General features: G+C 39.4%; 1 protein-coding gene across 1 annotated transcript in view; it reads right to left on the bottom strand.

Moving 5' to 3' along the window:
* si:dkey-215k6.1 (transmembrane protein 132D) overlaps nt 1–22,942 on the bottom strand; it is a 209,326-nt gene that overhangs the window by 152,972 nt on the left and 33,412 nt on the right. The window contains exon 3 of the mRNA XM_062417906.1: nt 22,015–22,592. Within this exon, the coding sequence (XP_062273890.1) occupies nt 22,015–22,592 (578 nt within the window). The remainder of the gene's footprint in view (nt 1–22,014; nt 22,593–22,942) is intronic.

Here is a 22,942-nt window from a genome sequence, read left to right as displayed (position 1 = left end):
GGACAGAGCTACTGCTCATTGACAGGGTTCCAGGTAGGTCTGGAAGAAAGAGCCAGAGGCAGAGCTCCGGTGTTAGCTCCAGCTAAATTACTGTATGTTCAGAAGCGAAAGTGGAAATAAATCAATTTTTTAATCCCAAAAGTTTAAAAAATAGAAAAGACTCCTCTCGCCGGTAAATCGCTGTGGATTAAAGCCCAATCTGGTGTGACTGGTGTGGTGGTCTGGTGTGTGTTTATTCCTCCAGAAATCAGCAGCAGCAGCGCTAACATGTTCCCCAGCTCTGGCCATGTGAAAATGTTGCTTTGTATTTGGTAAGAACACACTCCATTTTTTCACAAAATACAACAACGTTTATGAAAAATGTTTACTGGATTTTGTGAAACACTAGCGAGAACACTATTTTACCTCATTTTCAACTGATGCATGAAAAATGCCTTTAAATTCTACAACCATGGCCAGTTTTTTTTTTTTTTTACCAATGTTGTTACATCAACAGAATTTAAATGGAGAAATGGACACATCATGCAGTGACAGAGTTATTTACAGTATATAAACAGCAGAGAATGATGTCAAGATTCAGAGAAAGTAGACAAGGTAACAATTTAAGAGGGGTAACATGCTGTATGACAAAAAGAAAATTATTATAGCTAAGGGAGGACAGAGGAAGACAGGGAGAGGACAGGGAGAGGAGGAGTGACAGTGAGATGAATTAAGAGGGAAAAGGAAATGACAGGACAGCCACAATGACCTTAAGAGCTGAAGAGAAATGGATAAACAAATACAGCTCATGCAGTGTCTGTGTGTGTATTCTACTGCTCGAGTTTCACGTCATTCGTGTGTGTGTCTCTGCCTCTGTGTTTGACAGACGTCTCTGTCCTGTCTTGTCTGTCTCTGGTCCAGGTGCTGCAGTGTGATAACAGCTCCACCCCCCCCTCCTCTACTCCCTCCTGGCCTGACTTAGTCTACTAATTCAACGCGCCACCGACAGAAAGCTTATTTCTGCTTCGAGAGTCAGCTCTTTGGAACTCATTCAACAAAAACATTCAGTGTGGACTTTTAAGAGCTCATTCAATGAGCGCTCTGAATTTACTCGCCACGGTTGACTCATCTACAGTGCAAAATATAGAGTTAACATCAAAATGACAAATAGAGGCGGTTGAAGCCTAATTGTGAGAGAACCTGAGGTGCTTGGCATGGAGGGTCACATACTCCTCAGTGGATAATGAGCAGCAAAATCTGGGCAGAGGAATGTGAGTGAAACTAAGTGAAACAAGTCTCTTGCCCTCTTTAACAGTTACTGTGATGCTGAGGCACCAGGTCTGCAAGCTGCGAAACAGTAGAGGACTAATGTTGGACTGAGAAGCTCCCAGGTGAAAATGTTTGGAAGTAAATAAGTCTGAAAAAGAGCTGCTGCTTCGGTGTGTGCTCAGCAGAATCTTTTTTTTTGAGTGAATAAAGTTGAAGAAACATATATTTGAGGAAAGAAACACTGTCAGCGTTTGATCGTGTCTAAAAATGGCAAGAGCAACACAAACTTTAAGACCAAGGACAAATCACATACTATGAATAAAAAACTGTCCCAATTGCCAGTTATAACTGTGTTGTCCTTGTGCATCCGGAATTTTGAATTTTCCGAGTGAGGATGTTTAAAGATTTTGTTTATATTAAGATGAAGCTCTATTTAGCCATCCTTAGGCATGAGGATGAGTCATAGATGGTGTCCATATGGACATTGAAACAGAATTTTGCTCGCTGTAATCATTCATCCTGTTCATATTGACCATCAAAAGAAATAAAGTGGATATCTTCAGTTACAGACTATTTATTAAAATATCCCCTCTTTGTGTCTAGATTAACAATGTTTCCAGTTGAGCTGCAGTGTACCAAAAAGAAGGAATTTGGCAATAAGGAACTTTACAAGATATGACTTGATTTGACTAATTTGAACATTCATCTGGTGCTTCGTGTTAGCTTCAAATAAACTTTTAAACATATTTCTGCACAGAAGGAGGAATGCAGAGTGTGTCCCCTATCACTTATATGGAAAGTGCATTATGAAGGGATCTCATAATTGCCATGTGTCAAATTTAAGACAAGGAATCAGGTGTGATGTTAGAATGAAGTTAAACTTGACGTGTTCTACTGATGGTTAAAGTGGGCGTTTAAGAAATGAATGTGGTTAACTCAAATCACTCGAAATATATAAATAATATAACATATAAACAAATCACTTCCATTAAGCCACTGCTGCACCTTTTGAAAGTCACAAGAGAGTCTTAACTGATTGTTCACAAACTGTGTCAAACTGCCACACCCTATCTCCTGTCTGTCTGTCCAGTCCCCACTTCAGTCAGTGGACTTCAATCAGCAGCACAAACTTACTAACTCTCCCACCCCAACCCACCCCACCCTTCGTTTAGCCATGATGAATAGAGCTCAGTCTTATCCTCTTCTTCTCCCATTTCTCCTCCCCTGTCCCCTGTCAACAAAAGAGATGTTTGGGGAGAATAAAGAAGAAATGAACAAATTTGTTTTTTTTCTCTTTTGCCCAGGTAGGTCAGAGCTCAGGGTCATTTGTGGGTTGAAAGACCGACGTCAACAGATAAATGTCTGCTCATTTGTAGCACAACATTTCACAATTTCATCTTCATTTCAGAAAGTCCTTTGAGTACACACGCTTAACATTTCCTCTGTGCAATCATGTCTTTCTGTCATCACATTCCTCCACACGTCTCTCCTTTAAGCAATCTCCAGACTGCCCTGTCTTAACTCTTTACATATCATTCCTATCAACACTTACTCTCTCCTTTCATCCACCTTATAGTTCCTTCCCACATGTTTCCATCAAGCTCCCTCTCTTCTTACTTCCTCTATAGCACCACACTCCATGTTTCTGTCTCCGATTAGACTGACTGAAGCTCTTATGTAACTCCACATTGAAATCTATAGGTGTCTTCCCACTCTCATCCCTTCCCCTGCCTTCTGTGTTTCTTGGCTTTTTGGTATGTGGATGTCTACCAAAATGCCTGCCTGTATCTCTGACTACATGTGTTACTGGTTGAATGGATAGTTTGCTAGATAACTGTCTGGATGAGCAGAGAGATGGATGGGTAGATTGTTTGTATGGATGACAGGATGGCTGACAAACTGACAGATTGGCTAGAAAGCTGATGACTCGATAGCTGTCTATCTGTCTGGCTCACTGCATGTGTGTAGCTGCAGGATAGCTGACTACACACACATACACATGAGCACATATGTGTGTTTGTGTGTATCCCCTTTTTATCTGCTGCTTTTCCACCCATCCCTCTGTTGGTACCTGCATCTCCTTTACTCTTTCATCACTCTTTCCTCAACTTTCTCCTTGCCTTCCTGTATGAGCAGAGGAGGAAAGAAGAGTCAGATGGGTAAGTTGGCACATTCAGAATGTGTGCGTGCACGCATACAGCACGCATCCAATGTATTTTTGTTGTTGTTGTTTTCTCTCCTACTAGCCTCTCCATTGGAGCCCATCAGTATCTGTAGATATTTTGGCGACAGAACTCTTCTCATGCTACCCACCACTGATTATACTATGACAGCTTTCAGGAACAAACACACATACGCACACACACACATGCACACACACACAGCAGGTCATGGCATCGTACCCCGTCGTTTAATTCCTAAAGCACCACTGGGATTCTGGCATCTTGAGCCTCATCTATCTGTTAACACTGACATTGCATGTGAAAGGGAGTGTGCAGTTGTGTGTGAAAGTGAGTTTGTGTGTATGTGTGTTTGCTGTCAATCCCACATCAGTCACACATATGCAGTGTTGACAGGTGTCCTGGAAGTCAGTCCTGTTTATGCACACAAACAACCCCGAAGGTTGCTTCAACTTGAATGTGAGTACAAAGGGGCAACTTGTAGAATTCAGACTTTCAATCCTGAACAATTTTCTATCTTGTATTAGCATACAATAGCAGGCAATAACTGAATAACAGACATATATGTCTTTGTGTATTATGATTGCCCCACACATTTCTTTACATCCAGATAGTCATACTCAGAAATATTGTTATAAGCCACTATCATTTGGAAATCCTAAATTTATAAAAATAGATCTAAACCTCTAAATACATAACATAGTGTAAATTATATATGGTTTGGGATACATCGACCATTGTGGATACTGAATTATAAAGGTTAGTTAAAACCCAGTATAATTTGTTTCTGTTTTTAACATCATCCCATTATTTTAGACACATCAAGTCTTTTTGTGTTGATGGTTCACATTCATATTTGTAAGTGACATGTATGTGGCTCTGGTGTGAACACTGTTGAGGACCTATTGTAACAGATTTAACTGAAATGTGAGCTGCATGCATACAAGAATAACAATATTAATTGTAATTTTTGCCACGGTCAAATCATAAACATGCGTGCATGACATGACTGTGCTAGTATTCAGCTATGATAAATTCCATCCAGTTTGGCTTAAATAGAAGCTTCTCCATTAAAGTCCAACCAATTTGAAACATCCTTGTCTCTCCGTTGACCCCCATCACTATTGTTGCTCTCCTCAATGTTTATTCTTACCGGGCTGTAGTAGCGGACACTAAATAATGAGTGAGCATGTGCAGAGAAGTGAGACATCAAACAAAAACAACAATAAAAAAACATATGAATTCCAACTTGACTGATTTGACAGTTGTTGCAAAACCAGAAAATAGACATGAATGTAAAAAAAATGTGATTTGGTTGGTTCACATTTCAATAAAAAAAAAGAAAAACAGATCTGATCTGAGTGACTCTTAAGTAAAAAAAGAACAGCAACTGTTTGCACTCATACCTGTACTTAGAGCTGCCCTGCCCGGATCACCCAGGATGCCAGGTGTGAGCAGGGCCTCTGTTGCTCTCTCTATTCTTCACTGGAAGAGTTCTGTTCATCCCTACCTCCTTCCCACATGCCACCTCTCTCCCTCCGTCTCTGTTATCACTCTCCACTGGAGCACTCATTAATGTCTATCTGTCCCTCAATTCTCTGTTTTTTTCACTCTCTGTTGCATTATCTCTTAATCTCTGTCTAATAACACACACACATACACCCAAAGATATACACTGCACAGTAACTCTCTGTTCATGATTTTACACCAAGAACAAAATTCCTTGTTTTGCTTGTTTTGTTTTGCTTCAATCAAAGTTGACATTTACTAGATATTGATTTTTAGAAATTGCAACAGGTTACTGCATGTACTGAACATGAGTTTACTTATATGAGTATTTTGTAAAGTTCAAATGGACTAATATATATATATATATATATATATATATATATATATATATATATTTATATATATATATATATATATATATATATGTACATATATGTTAGCCTCTGTGTGCGTGTGGCAATGAGGGAAACCTAATTATTATAATCACCTCTTTTACATTCTTTTTTTAATAGATTCATTTTGGGCTTTTATGCCTTTATTTAGACAGTAGCTGGCAGAGAGGCTGACAGCAAACAGGGAGAGAGAGAGGAGAATGACCTGCAGCATAGGTCCCTTGCCTGATTCGAACCAGGGACGCTGCGATTAAATGGCATGCGCACTAACCACTCAACTATGAGGGCGCTCCACCTCATTTATTTGATATAAACTCCTTAGTTCAACTGCTTTGCTGACTGAAGATGGGGGAGGGGTTATGCTAATGTTGTGTCACAACCAGATGCTAAAGGCAATAGGAGACATCTTCTGCATAGTGATTTTCAGCAGCAATCACCTGCTCACAACAAGAAAGGTGATTGGCTTTGTCAACCACCCCTCAGTAAGGCAGGTGGTCCTGCTGGAATTGACCGTCCTCTGGGAAGACAAGATAAAGGATGCCTCTGAGCAGAGGAGAACCAAGTGTGTAGACCTGGTGGGTAAGCCAAGGATGATCAGTGCAATGTGTGCCCATCAGAGCTGGCTGTCAGCTGGACCACATACACAAAGCCAATAGAAAAGGATCCCTGTGAATAAGGAGGGGCAAACCCTGTGAGCCACACACTAATGAACCTTGGCAGGATCGCCTGGGCGAGGGTGTTTGGTGTTGAAGAAACCCTACACACCCAATGACCCAAGGTTACAACACTGATGATGTGTCGAGTTAATCTCAAGATGTATGAATGAACAAACTAGAAAAAGAAGTATGATTTCCTGACTAATTTCATTCTAATTATGAAAACAGATTTGCATCCCATATTCCATGTTGATCCGAAAAGTCATGTTTGCACAAAATTCCTCGTGTCCTCTTTAACTGCTTAAATCCTCTTCTCCCACGACATTTTCCTCCCTTTGAAATCAAATGCAAGTCTATAATTATTTCTGCTCTCCCTCAGCTCCTGCTTGCCTTCTCTTTCTCTTCTACATGCTGATTTCACAGACACTACTTAGGAATTAACATGCATTATATCTGGACCATGTTTCATGCTGGCACAGATTAAGCACAGTCACTTTGCATAGGTGGAACAGCAAATTTATACACCTACTGTTTTTCTTCCTCATTTAGAAATATTTGCAGCTCCTCATGGTATTGTTTTCTCTGAATGTACATGGGCAAAAGCTAGATCCAATATTGTTTACTATACTACACAATAAAGTGGTACCTTCGGTCAAAATCAGTAACTACAGATTTCTTTGCTCTCGTCTGATTCAGTGGATGAGTTGGTAACCAAATATTGGTCGGACAGTGATGTTGTGTCTCTGGTTAAAAGTGGTTTCGGATGGACGTCAAAAACAGCAAAATGAACATAAAACGCAAATCATGAACAAGCAGGACGCCAGATCTGCCTAAACAAATTGCACCAAGTGGGGAAATGAACTAGAATCAGATTCAACTAACTATGCAAGGCTGCTTTGAAAGTGTCTTAAAACAACAGATAACCCAGCAAAATTGTACAACATATAAGTGGGCATTCAGACAAAAAGAGCCTTGCCTTTAACAATGCAAGGGGTGTCATTGGTGATGCTTATGGGAAGATGAAAAACTTTGTTTGAGCAACGCATTCATAAGTTGATCAGATACCAAAGCACTGCACACAGGTTTTGAATATCATAAGGGAAGATTTTACACCTCTGAAAAGTTACATGTTATTTTTTTGTTGGGGTGATTGCAAAGTAAACACTAGAAATACAGCATTTATGACAGTAAAGTAGTAATCTACCAGGAATCTGAGCTTGCATTTATAGATCAATGCAGTGCTGGATGATGTTGTATTGCTTGGGTTTTTTTGCCTTTGCATCAGCACCCCTGCTGCGTCGACAGAATGATCCCATTCAAATGAATGAAGGGGTTGTGTTTTTTGTTCCACACAGGGCTGTTTGCCTGTCTGAACACGGATTTGAAAGGAAATGTATCAATCATCAATTGCAAAATCCATTTAAAGGGAAACCCTGGAAGCCAACCTCGAGGGCCAGTAAGGAAAAAGGTGGCTCTCTGATGTGACAAGATCTTTCATGTAGGTACCCTGCACACGATTACGCTCTCTCTCTCTCTGTGTGTGTGTGTGTGTGTGTGTGTGTGTGTGTGTGTGTGTGTGTGTGTGTGTGTGTGTGTGTGTGTGTGTGTGTGTGTGTGTGTGTGTGTGTGTGTGTGTGTGTGTGTGTGTGTGTGTGTCTAAGGTATCTTTGTGGATCATGTTGCACGGGCAGATAAAGATGAGTCCTTCCACAAGGATGTTCGGCGACTAATCACAAGATGACTACTTTAATTAATTAGCTGTACAGCACACATAATAAATACTAATTACGTGAAATATGATGTGAGGGGGGAAACAGAGATAATAGGACTAAGGGTGAATGAAAGTCCAACAATCAGTAACAGATGGAGTTAAGACAGAGACATTATGGAGCTTTCACTTCCTAACTTAGCCCCTCTTTTCCTCTCTTACCTTGTCTCTCTTCCCCTCAGGGATTCAGGCAAAAAGCTTTGCAGGCCCATGAGCTGTGTGTGTTTTTGTGTTTATGTACAGCATTTACACATGCTGCTCTCTGTGTATTCTTCTAATTGGACTGCATATAGACATGGATGTGTGCGATTTGAATGTTCTCTGCTGTGTGTGTGTGTGTGTGTGTGTGTGTGTGTGTGTGTGTGTGTGTGTGTGTGTGTGTGTGTGTGTGTGTGTGTGTGTGTGTGTGTGTATGTGTGGCTTTTGCTATAGGGGTTGGAATATAGAACAGAATTAAGACTACCTTCAGACGAAAAGAACAAGTAGGGGATCAAACCACATACCACATGCTACTCACAGTGTGTGTGAGAGAGAGAGGGTGTGTGTATGTTTGAATGTGTGTAAACTGGAACATTTCTTTGTTAAATCCTGCTAAGATTAGAATGGAGTGGGGTTTTACAGTGGAGAAGAAAGGATGGTAGAAAATAGACCTAAGACTAGAGGCATCAGTGGTGTCTTTGTTTTTTCAGCAAGCTGCTCAACCAACAAAGGTGTTTAACATCTGGTTACAGTGTTAACTCTCATTCAACTCATGGCCCAAACAGGTATATTCATCCTACAGTGCGATACATAGGAACTATAAAACAAGAAGGTAAAGATTGATAGGGAAAGATAATAAGGTAAAGATGAAAAGAAAGCGGGTGGAAAGCAGGATGGAAAAAACAACAAAGACGAGCAGGCAAGGAGAAGTGGAGATTTTACTATGAATAATAGCCCATTCACCAGTGCTAATTTGCTAGGCTAATGTTCTCACTGAGCTTAATGGGGACATTAGCCAGGCAAATTAGCACTGATAAACGAGCAAACATGAAGCGCGGTGGTCAATCATGGAGCCAGACATGTATTCATACCATATCCCAGCAATGGGAAGCATGTGTTCTGAATGAGATTTTAGTTCAAGTTCAATGGCTTATTGCCCCTCGTGGCCAAACTGCCTCAATACATGATGATAATACATAGAGATACAAACGTGAACAGACATTAAGATCATCTCCATTAAATATATACTGACAGAAAGTTATAAAATGAAGTAGATTGGTGGAGTGAAAAGGATTTGCAGCTGATCAAGATGAGAGTGTTATGAGTGTACGATGAAAATAAAAGCGACTAGAAAGACATCACATTCCTCTGAGCATGTGTAGGATCTTTAATAAAACAAACACTACAGGAAACTGCAGCTAGTTATTCAATAAGACACAGTCTGCTGGTGATTCCCTGACTGAAACATCAACAACCATTTACACACTGATATCTCAACGTTCTTCAGGGGTTCTTCAATTCCTCCATTAATAAGTAACCTAATCATTAAACTTCAAAGCTTTAGGTGATGCTCTTATCCAGAGTGACTTGAGAACCAACACAACAGTGGAGTAAGCTTAAATTTCCAAGATCACAACATTACAAACAACTAGTGCGTTACGAAGTTAGAGCAACAGTGCCCTGTGACTGAACATCCCTGTGACCTTAAAATGTTCACGTAACACAGAGAAGTGTGAAGAAAAGAAAAGAGCGTAAACATAGTATAAGACAAGTAGAGAAAAGACACTGCACAATGATATCTGCTGTTGTGAGACCTCAGTAGGATCCTTGAAAAATTATATTTAAAGGTCCACCAAACTGTATCTAATCTATGGGAATGAAACGTGTCTAGAATGGAGAATAGCAGCCTTATTGTCAGGTAGTCATCTTTGGAGCTCAAATCTAAACTAGGAAACCTTGTGCACAGATTATCTGAGCTTTAAGCACTCATCCACCTCTTTGTTTCATAGGTCTGTGCCTGCTATTGTAGCTTCTTCTTTGGAGAGACATTTGAGGAACTTACACAAAACTCATGAAAAAAAAAATGCTGAACTGTGTTGGACCCCTCGTCTCTGCAACAACACACAGCCTATTACTGTCATGCTAGGTGAGCAATCATGTGTGTTCAAAAAAAATAAAAATCTGTACAGTTTTGATGGTGTTCACTGGCTCAGTGGGTAAATGCGACAGCCATTCAATAGCTGAATTGCGACTGCAAAGGGAGAGAGAGACAGTCACACTTGATCAGACACCAATAGGGTTATTCTGTGAGGAGAAAACAGTCAAAACTTTTATTTTCAATCTCCAAATATGTATTCTGGAGTTTTACAAGAAACAAGCCTTTAAAGATAGAACATTTAACATAAATTGTATATGAATGTTGACACTGTTTGAGCCACAGTTGCATCTCTGGTTTTAAAGATGTAAAAAGGAACTCACTTAAAACTGAACAGTGTAATGAATAATATTAGTAATTGTAATTACTCCTTCAATAAGAGAAGATCACACCCTCATAACAGGCTTAATCAATTCCTTTAAATGTCTTCAGGAAAAGTGTGTGCGTACACATATTTGCATCATGCATATATGCTGCCAGTTTAACTGCATGTGTCCTTCCATGTGCCATCAGGTTGTATTATATACGACTGACACAAACACAGTGTGTCCTGTTTTGTCATCTAATAGATGATTCACTATCAAACACACACATACAAACACGCATGCACACACACACACACACACACACACAAACACACACAAACACACACACACACACACACACACACACACACACACACACACACACACACACACACACACACACACACACACACACAGAGCGACATCATTCCTGGCCTGTGGGCTGTTGTGTGGTGCTTCCCTGCAGTGCAGAGTGAATAAGAAGATGAGATGTACTAAAAGAGGAAATTATGTTTTTTCAATTGCAAGTTTGGATAAACTAAAGCAGAAATCACATCACTGTAAGGAAGATGAACAGAAAGAAAAATATGTACGTGTAGAGCAGATATAAAAGCTACTTACAGCAGGAAGTCTCTAAAGAATGGTATCATTCGACAACAATGAGAGGCCTTGTGGATGAGATTCAGCCTAAAGGATTCGACTTTGTGATCAAAGTGGAGGCAGACAGTCAGATGAGAAAGAAGAGGGCCTTGTCATGGATGGATTACCAGATTGGCCTACCAGGCACAGATGCATGTAAACAGTCAGGGTACTAATGCCTATTAAGCCTTGTTAATATTCTTTGAGCATAATAAAGGAATTTAAATGTGTTTAGCAGCACAATATCTCTTCTTGAATAAAATATAACCTGCAGCGCTGGTTAAATTTTTGGATAGTGCCCTGTTGGTATAATATCTGTGGAGAGGAGTGTCAGTATGCATTTGTTGTGACAGGAAGCTTTGAAAGGAATGTAGACAGCCTCTATTCCTCTCCAGCAAGTTCAGTTTCAGTTAAACCCTGCTAAATTTAGTTAAAAAGCATGTCAATTTTTTTAGATTTCTAGGTTACATAACCATGTTTTTGTTTTATAACAGTATTTAAATGACTATATTTTAAAGTTGCTCCTAGCTACACATTGAAATATAAGGATGGACACAATGGTTGAATGTAACTTGAATGTCTAAAAATCAACCAGATTTATTTCTAGCCTTCTTGATCTACACAGACTTTCTAATGATTCCTGTTCAAAAGAAAATTTAACAAAATGTTTAAAACTGAGGTGAATTTCTTCATTATTTAAAATTTTGAAGATACCCCTTTTGTATTATTTCAAAACTGATATGACATCCAGGATCCCCTTTACTGCATTTATCCTTCAAATATCTTGCATTAACCTTGATAATTATTTTCAAAAAAACCTATGTATTGTAAGACTATACCAGATGCACACCACACAATGTTTCTTAAGAAAAAAAAATCTCCTCTGGGAGGCAGTGCCAAAGTGCAGTTGCAGTTCAGCCAGCACACAGTGAAAATTGGGACTTCTACAATAGAAACATCTGTAGCTTATTTCAAGTGGGTCCCAGAATAATAAAACAGACAATATGTTTTCACGAGCCTGGGTCCCAGGCCAAGAAAATAAAAATGTTATTCGAGTCCCAGAATGGAAAGCTGCAAGAGGGGATTTCTCTCTGTTAGTAAAAATATAAACAGTTTTCCCCCCAGCTTGTTAAAATGAAAACAAACTTATCCCCAAACTCCTTTTTATAACTCGTGGGGTAACTTAGAGGTAAATACTTAAACACGCAGAAAAACACACACATACACATTTGGTTAAAACAGGCGACTCCCAGCAACTGGTGCATTCCCAGCTCAGAGGAATGAAGGAGCAGTATAGAGGAGCCCCGTTTCTAAATGGGGCTTCTCTGTACTGCAACAAGGAGTGGCACGAACAATAAACACAGCACAATAACCGGCCATGCATTTGCATATCAAGCATTCCCAAACTAGCGCTGGCAGACCCAGACTCAAAGAGCAATAGAGACGCGTAAAGAAAAGAAGAAAAGAGACGTGAGACAAAAAACAAGGAGAGACAGGGAAATTTGTGTGAGGAGACAGTTAAAAAAACATGTGTGCACATACACAGCTGTGCATGTGCAAAGAGGATCAGTGTCATATCCATAACTGAGTTAAAAAAAAAAAAATGTTTCAAATTCAGTTCAAAAACACACTTGTACTCAGAGACATATTAATTATAACTTCTTCGATAATGTCAATCATTTTGTAAGTGATGCTACCAAAATACGCACTATCCTCCTTCCTCTAGTCTGACTTTGTTCCTTTCACACTTTCCTCATTTTCTTCTCCGCTCCCATGGCTATTTTCTTCGCCCTCATACACATGCGGAGCCCCAAAACACACAAACAGAGTTGCTATCCCGAGGTTGATGGCTGTCACCTTTGTGTACTCAGCCTCTTTCAGGAGCCAGCAATGCAAATAACACCCTCATGAATATTCATGGCCGGTTTGAGATGGAAAGAGAGAGCGAGAGAAAACAGGAGAGGGAAGAAAAGGGAGGTGGTGACAGGGAAATTGAAGGGTAGGGAGGAGGTAAAGTAAAGGAAGAATGCTCTAGACTGAATAATAGTGCCGGCAGGATTAAGTGAATAAACAGACAGAGTGCGTCTGTGGGTTAAAGAGAGAGAGACAGTAGGTGTTTATGTTTATGTGTTTGGTTACGGTTAACCAGTTTAACATATTCTTCTATTGATTGACAATCTATCTCTCTCAAGGCAACGAAAAATAGATAATAACAGTACAAGATTACAGTGTGAGGAGGAAGGTGTGTCATATTTTATATCAATGACCGTAATATTGAAGGTCTTTGAAATTCACACAGTTGGGAGCATCTATTCCTTTAATTAAAGTTATGCTTAATTCAAACATTTTAGAAACAATGTAACAGTATGTGTCTTATACAAAATGTATTATTAATAGAATTCAATATGCTATTTTGTAATTTTCTTTTCTTGTAACTCAGTCACCTCAACCACATCCACACTAAGCCAGCTAAATCTAAAAACACTTTTTTCTCTCTAGTCTTTGTTTTTCTCACCTAAAAACTGAGCTTTTAATAAACTCTCCACTATTAATAAATCTGAAAGTAGTTGTTTTACATTTTAGTGTGGTCAGAGATAATTAATCTTCTCAATAACTATAACATATACCGATAACGGCAGATTAGGTCGCTGCAAGGCAGTGACTTTCTCTTGTTTTTCTGAGAAAACTTGTTTTGAATGCCAATATTGCTGATCACAAAATAAAAGTGTTATCATCAACCTGAATTTATTTTGCAGTTTTGCAGAAATAAAACAGTGATTTGACCAACGTGTCAGTACAGCAGAATTATTAAACACACATTTTTTAAAACACCCTGAAAACGCTGTAGTGTGGACATATGTCACTTTCACACGTAAACAGCATGTTCAGATTCAGCTTACCTTAGTGTGGATGTGGTCTCAGGCTGTTGCTGAATATGTTTTTCAGAACCTTTTGCAAAAAGCAGTATTCACTAAACCACTGCGCCACTGACTGTAGCCTCAAGTCCAACTTTCCAGACTCAGCAGGAATTATACGGACTGACTCTTGGCATGAGGTATTAGGCCATCCAAGTTCAAGCAAAGCAATTTCACATGTCCACCACATAATGTGTGTGTGTCAGCTAATATTGGAGATGTAATACTCACAGACTAATGTGTCTATAATTCTACATGCTTGTCAAACATGAATGATTGCTTTAATATGTATGTGCATGTATCTAAGTTAGCTCTTCTAATGCATTAAAAATTCTTATCGGGACCATAGATCTGTTTGTGTGTGTGTGTGTGTGTGTGTGTGTGTGTGTGTGTGTGTGTGTGTGTGTGTGTGTGTGTGTGTGTGTGTGTGTGTGTGTGTGAGTGTGTCCGTGCATCTATCTCTCCAAGTACTTGTGTGTGTGTGACTGTGTGTGTGTGACTGTGTGTGTGTGTGTGTGTGTGTGTGTGTGTGTGTGTGTGTGTGTGTGTGTGTGTGTGTGTGTGTGTGTGTGTGTGTGTGTGTGTGTGTGTGTGAGATCTGCCATCAAATCAGTCTTTCTTTAATATAACTATGGAGAATATCAGGATGCACTTCAACGCAGTAAAAGTGAGAAAAATCTCGAAGAGGTCAATGAAAACAAATCTGACATTGTAGGACAAGTAGAAAGTCTTGTCACTTTACAGAGCAGGAAGGAGTATGACGCATTAAGTTAAGTTGTGTTCATTTATAAAGCCCAATAGCAGGTGCAGTGTCTCATTTAGGTTTACAGGCCCACTGCTTCTATGAGTGTGACTGCTCATTTTCATAGAACCACATATTGAAAATGTTGTTTGTCCCTGCAGAGTCTTTTCACTGTTTGTCATCAACTTCTCTTTTACAAAGTATAGATGACAACTTCTGTATTAACAGTTGACGATGCTTTTGTGTGAAGGCTCTGAATGCTCTGCTCATCTTATCTTAGCCCACTCACCACAATGGATCCACTGTGGCTGTGTTTCATCTGCACTGGTGCCTCATCAGGCAATAGCAGCCATAGGAGTGTCCTGACTGTTAAGGCCTGACAAATATCTAACTACATATTCAAACCATCTGTCACACAACTCAATGAGAATATCTTGATCTTTGTCACTTGATAAATATTCAACTTTCTTCACCAGTCACTCAAATTTTGACCAACAGCGTACAATCAGCTTGTGTGCTGTGAACACCTGAGTGTCTTTAATTTATAAAAATCTAGCATTGTTTTGGTTTTGTCAGTTCACCAAACTAAAATAGTGAGCTGAAGTTGCTAAAAGTTGCATAAATAGTATTGTTATATTCTTAGTGAGATCAGCAGTATTGCAGCCATCTCCCAAAGTCATTTGCGCCGTAATCATCAAGAATTATCATGACAACGCATCAGGCATTGCATTTTTCTTTCTTTGGTTCAAATAAAACAACAATTTTCTTGCTTAAACTATGGATGCATTTCAAAGCAACAGGTAAGCAGCAATTTCATGAGAATGGTGCTGCAAGAGCACACTGGGCTAGAGAGACGTATATATATGCGAGCGTGAATACACGCTGTGTGGACTTCAATTTAATGGCTAGAGTGATTATTTAGAGTGCTGCTTCTGAGGAGGCAGACTGGAATAGAGAATGGACAAAGAAAAGATCCCGGATCCAAGGGATGTGAAGCATTTTCTTTAAAGAATATGATAAATAGAAGTCCCAGCAAGTCCCAGCAAGAAAGAAAGACAATGACGCAGGGAGATGCTGCACAGAAAAAGACAAAAGCAGGGAGACGCTGACTTGAATACAGACAAACATTAAATGGATTATAGTTATTTTTTACTAAAATTAAATAAAAAATATATACATTAAGTGATGAGAGTACCAGCACCAATCATCAATGCTTCCCTTGATTGTTTCTTTGGAATTTCATGTGAACATAGATGATAGAAGACTAGCACAGGAAAAAGTAAGATTTATATTTTAGTAATAATATAAAGGTAGTAAATGCTGGAGTAAAGTCACAAGATTTGTGCAATCTTAAAATTTTTAAACTTTTAACACAGTATTTTATGTGGCCAGGTTTGTGTTTGTGTTTGTGGTAGATGAACCACCACATATTCATCCATAGTGCAGTCATTTTTAGCTAGCAAATGATAGAATTATTATATATGTCATATTCGGAAATGTCAGATTCAGCCAAGTGGAAGCTTTTTAGACATCTACTGTTGTGTGACTCAACAAATGTTTATGCTGAAGTGTCACAGGAAACACTCTTTTTGAAGTTTTTTCACATTTCACGTTGACCTATTGGATTATCTCCCAATACCTTAAAATACTCCTGGAAAATGTTGCTTTATGACAATCACACAAGGGAAGCCACTTATTGGATACATCCCAGCTAAAAGAAATGCATCTTATTCTCATTGCATCTTTTGTGCATTTTCAAGATTGCGTAAAATGCAATTGTTAGTTGGAAGGATTCATCACAAAAAGCAGCAGAGAAACAAGGACGTTTACACACAGACGCAAACACACACAGAAAGAACAGACTGAAGAGAGAATCACACCATCAGACAAACATGTCCTTACTATCCTATGGTTAAACATAAAGTGTGTATATACTTCCATAGAGAATACCGTAAATGTTCTGTGCATTCACATAAAATCATTTTGGCTCACACACTCACAAACACGATATACATGGAGAACAGGCATGAAAACACAAGCATACAAGGAAACAATTACACCAGCATTCATATGTCTTATAAGTGTTTACTCAAGGCCACACACACACTCACACACAAACACGCGCTTGCACAAAAAACAATTGATTCTGTTTTCCTGCTGGTGTAAGGGCATATGAGGTGAAATCGATGACAGAGCTTTGTGGAATAAAGGCATCTTGGGCACGCTGCGCGCGCGTGTGTGTGCGAGACACAGAGGGCAAACTGTGTGTGTGTGTGTGGTGTAACCACCAGAGAGGACTAGCTGGTCCTTAGAAGTACATCTCCCCTCTGATCCTAGGAAAAATCCACTAGTCCCTACACACACACAGCGGCGCACACACAGACACACAGTCAGTAAACAGAGAAAGAACGAATTGGGCAATAAATACAGGTTGCATACAAATTCACACACCAAAAGCAAATATCAGTCACATATGAAAAAGATGTGACTGAGAGGAAATCAAGAAGAAATGAAAGAAAGTATGCACAGAAAGAATCTTGTTTGCCTTTTAAATGAGCACTGTCTCATTTGCCTGTATCTATCTAGAGTTCATCTCACATGCACACACACAAACACACATATAACATTTATCCTCTCATCAGTCATCATCTCCCTAATTAACTAACCAAACAACGATAGCACGTAGTTCAGAACGACAGCTTTTTAATGAGGGAGATACTAATCACTTTGACCCCCGGTCTGTTAACATTCCCAGTGCTGAAAATTGCCAAAATGCTCAACTGAACACAGATTTAAAGAATTAAACTTCTGTGGCTAGAGTTTTCCACAGAATTAATCTGTTTTTTGTTTGTTTTGTTTTGTTTGTTTATTTTTTAAGATTTCTTATGTCACATTTTGTCTTTGTTGGGGGGCAGTGTGGTGGGGGGCCAATCCTAACTGGGTCATGGATAGATGTTGCAGTTATATGGTATGTGCATTAACCATAAGGTCACATGGGCTGAACACTGATATTCATGGCTGAATGGAAATTAAAAGCGAACATGCACGATTAGTGAGCTGAGAAACACTAATTTATATCTTGTTTTACTTTCAAGAAAGTTTTCGAAAGTGTTCTGATATAGGATTTCAGCATGAAGAGAGCTATTCCACATTAAACTAAAGGGGTAAATGCTTATGTAGAACTGTATTTGTTCTTTGTAAAGATGTACTACGGACTGTACCTGCACAAAATTTGAGAGGAGAACATGAAACAGCTTCTTCATTGTCAAGGAGTTTAGCTGATGGTGTCAGTATTCAGCACTGCTGTTAAGAGCAGCAGCGTGTGCAGAAATAAAGGTGAAAAAACATGCATTTTGTTGCCCTGTGTCACGCTGCTCTGTCATCTTCTCTACAAAATTTCCATCATCATTTTCTCAGTTTCCTTTAAAATTAGGTTGACATGTATGTAGTTTTGAGAAAAGACTATATTAAACATTTAGTGTACAATGATGCAGTAGGAAAAAAAGTCTGATACTTTGACGTCATGTGGTTCAAACTGGGGGCTCCTCAACTGATTACTTGAATCATTGATATTTATGGCATTCAATTGCCTTACAAGAAATTACATTAGGGATAAATAAGCTAAGCATTTGGTCATGTTTTGTTCTTTTCTGGCATACAGAAAGTCTTATCTTCTACATTTATGGAGGAAAATGAATAAGTATGAGATGGACTGTGTGGTAGCAACAGCCACTTTGCTTGAACAGACAGAAGAAGAAAAAGAAAATGTGAAAAAAACATTATACTGGAGATATTATTCGACTGTGTCTATAGGATCCTCATTGTAATAAAAACCACAGCAAGGCGTGCTCAGCCAAAAACAAGCATCCAAGTTGCCTGTCTGCTGTCTACACCCCTCCCTCTTTCTTTCTTATTTGATTTTTGTGCCCATAATCTCCTTGTTCTTCAGTGCTCCTGCCCATTACCCAGAAATCAATTGAGGTCTGTCATCTTTAAGGATGTTCAAAAGTGAAGCAGACAAGCACATCCAATAAACTTCAAACAGGTGCTGGACCAAAAAAACAATGAAGACACACCTTTAAGGATGTTCCGACCACTAAAATGCATATCAGAAGCAGTTGGGAAGTGTGTCTTGGAAAACATGTAATGATATACAGAACCAGTCAAAAGTTTGGACAGTCTCATTCAAGTGAATAGGAAGGTGTGTCAGACATTCACTGGTACTGTACATTACATGCGGTACACTGGAACACATGTCAGGAACTTCTGCACAGAAACAAGCTTCATGTCTGCAGCAATGTGATGTAAGTGTAAAAGGATGATTTACTGAGCTGGAAAAATAACTTTATTTTTGAAAAATAACCTTTTCTTATATATTAAAAAAAGGCTAAAATCATTGAAGGATCTGAATTAAGGACAAAACGTTACTTAACAAGTCTTTTTTTCACTCTTGCTGGTGATGGTTTCAAAGTGCATTTTGGCTTGGGCACAAAGCATTGAAGAGTCCTTTAAAGTTTGGCCCATTATCTTAGTGGTTCTTTGACTGTTTATTAACATCTAAGCTTGAGTACCTGTGTAAAAAACTAATTAAATATTTATCTAGAACATGTCTCACATGTCTGCTGTGCTCTTTCAGCCATGCACATTTAATTATCTATCAGTATCCTTTTTGGTTCAGTCACAGTCTGTGACACAGTAAAGCTGCAAGTTTAGGATCAACACACTGGTCAGTTTCTGTGCTTCTGAAACATTTTAGGTGTGAAATGTCCATATAATATAAATACTACATTTGAAAATTGTATTAAACTGTATTATAGCTAATTCAACATATGAATATATTTTTAAATTCCTTAATGGTTTGGCTGATCTCATCTTTTCACATCTTATTTTTAGGTCTTTGCATGGGAGGAAATTAATACAATCCAAAGGAGAGAAGATGATAACAGAGACTCAGTATTCAATTCAAAAGTATATTAAGTTTTACAGAACCAGTCAAATGTTTGGACACACTTTCTCATTCAAGAGAATGGAAACGTGTGTCCAAACTGTGCAAAATGAGGTACGAGGTTAACAGAGATATATCTGGAAAACCCGTGGCAGGCTTTGGATTATAAATGTGTTTGAAACAATGAAACAATAAAAAGATGATAATCAAAGTAGAAGCTGTGACTCAAATGTAAAATGTAACTGAATTGGAAGAAGACGCTGTGAATTAATCAGTGCCGGATGTCACAGCCATCCACCACCACAGCTTCAGCTAGTTGTTTGCAGACTAGTAGTCTCATCACAAAGTGAGAGTCATGTACGGTTATGTGAGACTACAAGCTCAGTGACAGGTGATACAGCAAGGATGCCCAATCCAATTTGGCAAATGCATGTTGCCTCGAGTCCTCTATCCTTGCATATCTCCCTTTTGGAAGATCTGTGGAGCGAAAAAGAGATGCAAGCGAAGGAATATTTTCCCTTCCACTCTACCTGCTTTTATCTATCTCTCTAGGCGTTCTCTTTTTCCTCTTTTTTTTTCCTGCTCCTTCTCTCTCTTTCTGTGACTGTTGCCCATCCTCTCACCGTGCCCCTCCATCTCCTCAGCAGTTTATCATAATCACATCACCTCAGTGTGATGGAGCACACTTAAGGCTTATTATGTGTCACACACACAAACATTCACACACGCAGGGAATGAGATCCACTTAAGCCTTATTACATGTCTGACTGTGCTTCTAACATGGGAGATTATCCATGGGACTGTATGCTGGGGCAGAGGGCAAGAGCTGCAGGTAGGACAGACACACACACACACATTTGTATTTCCTCCACTATCTTTCTGTTACAGTACCACACACACACATACACATACACATGCACGCATGCGCACAGATACACACACATGCCCTAAGCTGTGGTGTTATACAACAAAGACAGAGACTGTCTGTGGGGGAACCAAAGAGGCCACCTCATAACTCCTGTGTGTGCGTTTGTGTGTCTTTTGTGTGTGTCTACTTAATACACACCCATGTTAGAGACAGCCAAAGAGCGTGTCTACAGGATCTGTGTCTGCATGTACTGTGAAGAAATATGTGTACATGGCAGAAAGAAATAGTGTGAGGAGGATGTCGGTGGGGTATTTATTTCCCTCTGTGTGACCGCATGTGTGTGTCCGAGGTTTTGTCAGAGGGTAGTGGCACAAGGCTCACTGAAGTCTAACCACTTCAGTGTCCTCAGATGACCTTGTACATAGTACATTAAATAATACACGACTGTGGTTCTGTTGATAGCAGTTGTTGTTGTTGATGTCTTAACAAATGAGTAAGACGCATTTTAAAAATCGGTCAGAGTATTCTGTTATAAAAGACAACATCAGATCAATGGAATGTTAAAAAGATCAAAAAATCATACAAAGAAAGTGTTTAATCTAGCAGTGTTCATTTCTGAGGATGTAAAGAAGAAACACTCCCAAGGAATGTTGCTTCTTTACATCCAGCAGGAATGATGTGCAAGCAAACACATATAATATATATACGTATGTCAGTAATTTAATTCAGTCGCTGGTCTCATGTGAATTGATGGAACAGTTAAATCGATTTCTTTAACAGTATATGCAAATTATGTAAAAAAAAAAATAATTCAAGTCTGATTTGAAAAGGGCTTAAACGCAATCTCCCTGCGGTGTTAAGAAAAGTCTGTTGACATGTGCCAATTATGGTGTTCAGTGTTTTAGGTTAGGAGTTAATGTGAGACTTAAATGTTGAAATATGTAAGCATAGTTGCCCAGCATTGCACTCTTACATGTCCTCCGTAGTTCTAACCTCACTGGAGAACATTGTTGTGGTATATCCAGGCACGGTGTTGTGTAACAGGATGTTCTTTGGATAGAATGATAAATTTGCACATCTGTCATTTGTCAGCCTGAAATCCCTAAAGTCAGTGAAATGATGAGGCAGAAATGGGATGCAGATATGCATGCTTCGTCTAGATCAGGGGTTGTAAACTTATTTTCACCCAGCGAACCAAAAAGAAATTAGTTTCCTGGGAGAGGAGATCGAGAAAAACATATTGCCGCTTATGTGAAAACTGTATATGTGACCTCTTAAAGCACACCTGAGAGCCATTTTGGGTAGCACCCTTTAATTTTGAGAAACCGGGATGTACTCTAGTTTTATGCCTTTTTTCTCATTTCCCTCGTCTCCTCAACCTTCAGTCCCTCTCAGTCGCCCTTTCTCTCTCTCTCTTCTCATTCTCTATGTTTTTTTCTCTCCTTGGATCAGTCATGAATATTCATGAGGTTGTTATTTGCATTGCTGGCTCCTGAAAGAGACTGAGTACACAAAGGTGACAGCCATCAACCTCGGGAGGCGGCGGAGTTGAGAGATGAGAGAGCACGGATGAGGAGGAAAGGAATAAGCAGAGATGATAGAAAAAAAGAATCACAGGCAAACCGAAGCAAAAGTGAAATGAGACAAACAAGTGACAGAATACCAAGCAAAACCAAAGCCCAACAAGTTCTATTAAAGTATTTGTATTCTAACCTCAATGTAAACTGCTCCGTGTTTGAATTTGTCTTCATGTAGACGCCAAACGCCACCGTCTTTCCAAGGCGGACCGGGCTGGGTGGCACCAGAACCTCCACATTTTCATCCAGTCTTAATCTTTCACCTTTGACTGAAACTTGGCCCATGGTCATTAACACAGAACCAGCTTTTTGCATATCCTGAAGACCCCCATCTACTAGGGGATTCCACTGTCCCCCGAGGCCCATGCTCAGGCCTCCAAGAGGCCCGATGTTTGCACTCTGGCTTCTCCATGGCTCATTAACAATGGAAGGACACTCTTGATTGACACCTTCCACTGGTATAATTGAGTAATACACAACCACGGATGGCAAAGTCACTTCAGGAGGTCTCTTTCTCACTTGCAGAGGTGTAAACCAAGCTGGGGGAATCTCCAAACGGACAACACAGATGCCAGATGGTCCCACAAGTCGGCAGCCAGCTGAGGGTGCTACTTCATTGGTGTCACGAACGGCTATGGCTCTGACACATGGGAGGAGGGCTGAAGGAGGGGGGTCTGGCTCATCCCAGCGGCGCCCTACCAGATAAAACAGTACCTGGAGACAAAATAAATGCATATAATGTAATAATAGGTACATCAGTGAAAGACATGCATAATTATTCACACAAACAACCTGCAAAATGACAAAATGGAAAAGAAAAAAAAAACTGCTGCTGATATTCATAAAACATTTTGATAGTGATAGATTTTTGCATTTATCATGAGTATTGCTGCGCTAATCAACATTTTAAATTAATAATGAAGCAAATTTATGTGTAATGTGAAAGGTGTCACTTGTAGTGATGAACCCAATTAACACCCAAATCTGCCACTCCTGTCAGCTCTATGGAGCGTTTTATATTCTTTCAGCTCATCGTTTTGGTTTTTCAGACTGCAACATTACTG

Source organism: Scomber scombrus, chromosome 4 (assembly GCF_963691925.1).
Source record: "Scomber scombrus chromosome 4, fScoSco1.1, whole genome shotgun sequence".
Lineage (NCBI taxonomy): Eukaryota > Metazoa > Chordata > Actinopteri > Scombriformes > Scombridae > Scomber > Scomber scombrus.
This window is presented reverse-complemented; position numbering and strand designations above follow the sequence as displayed.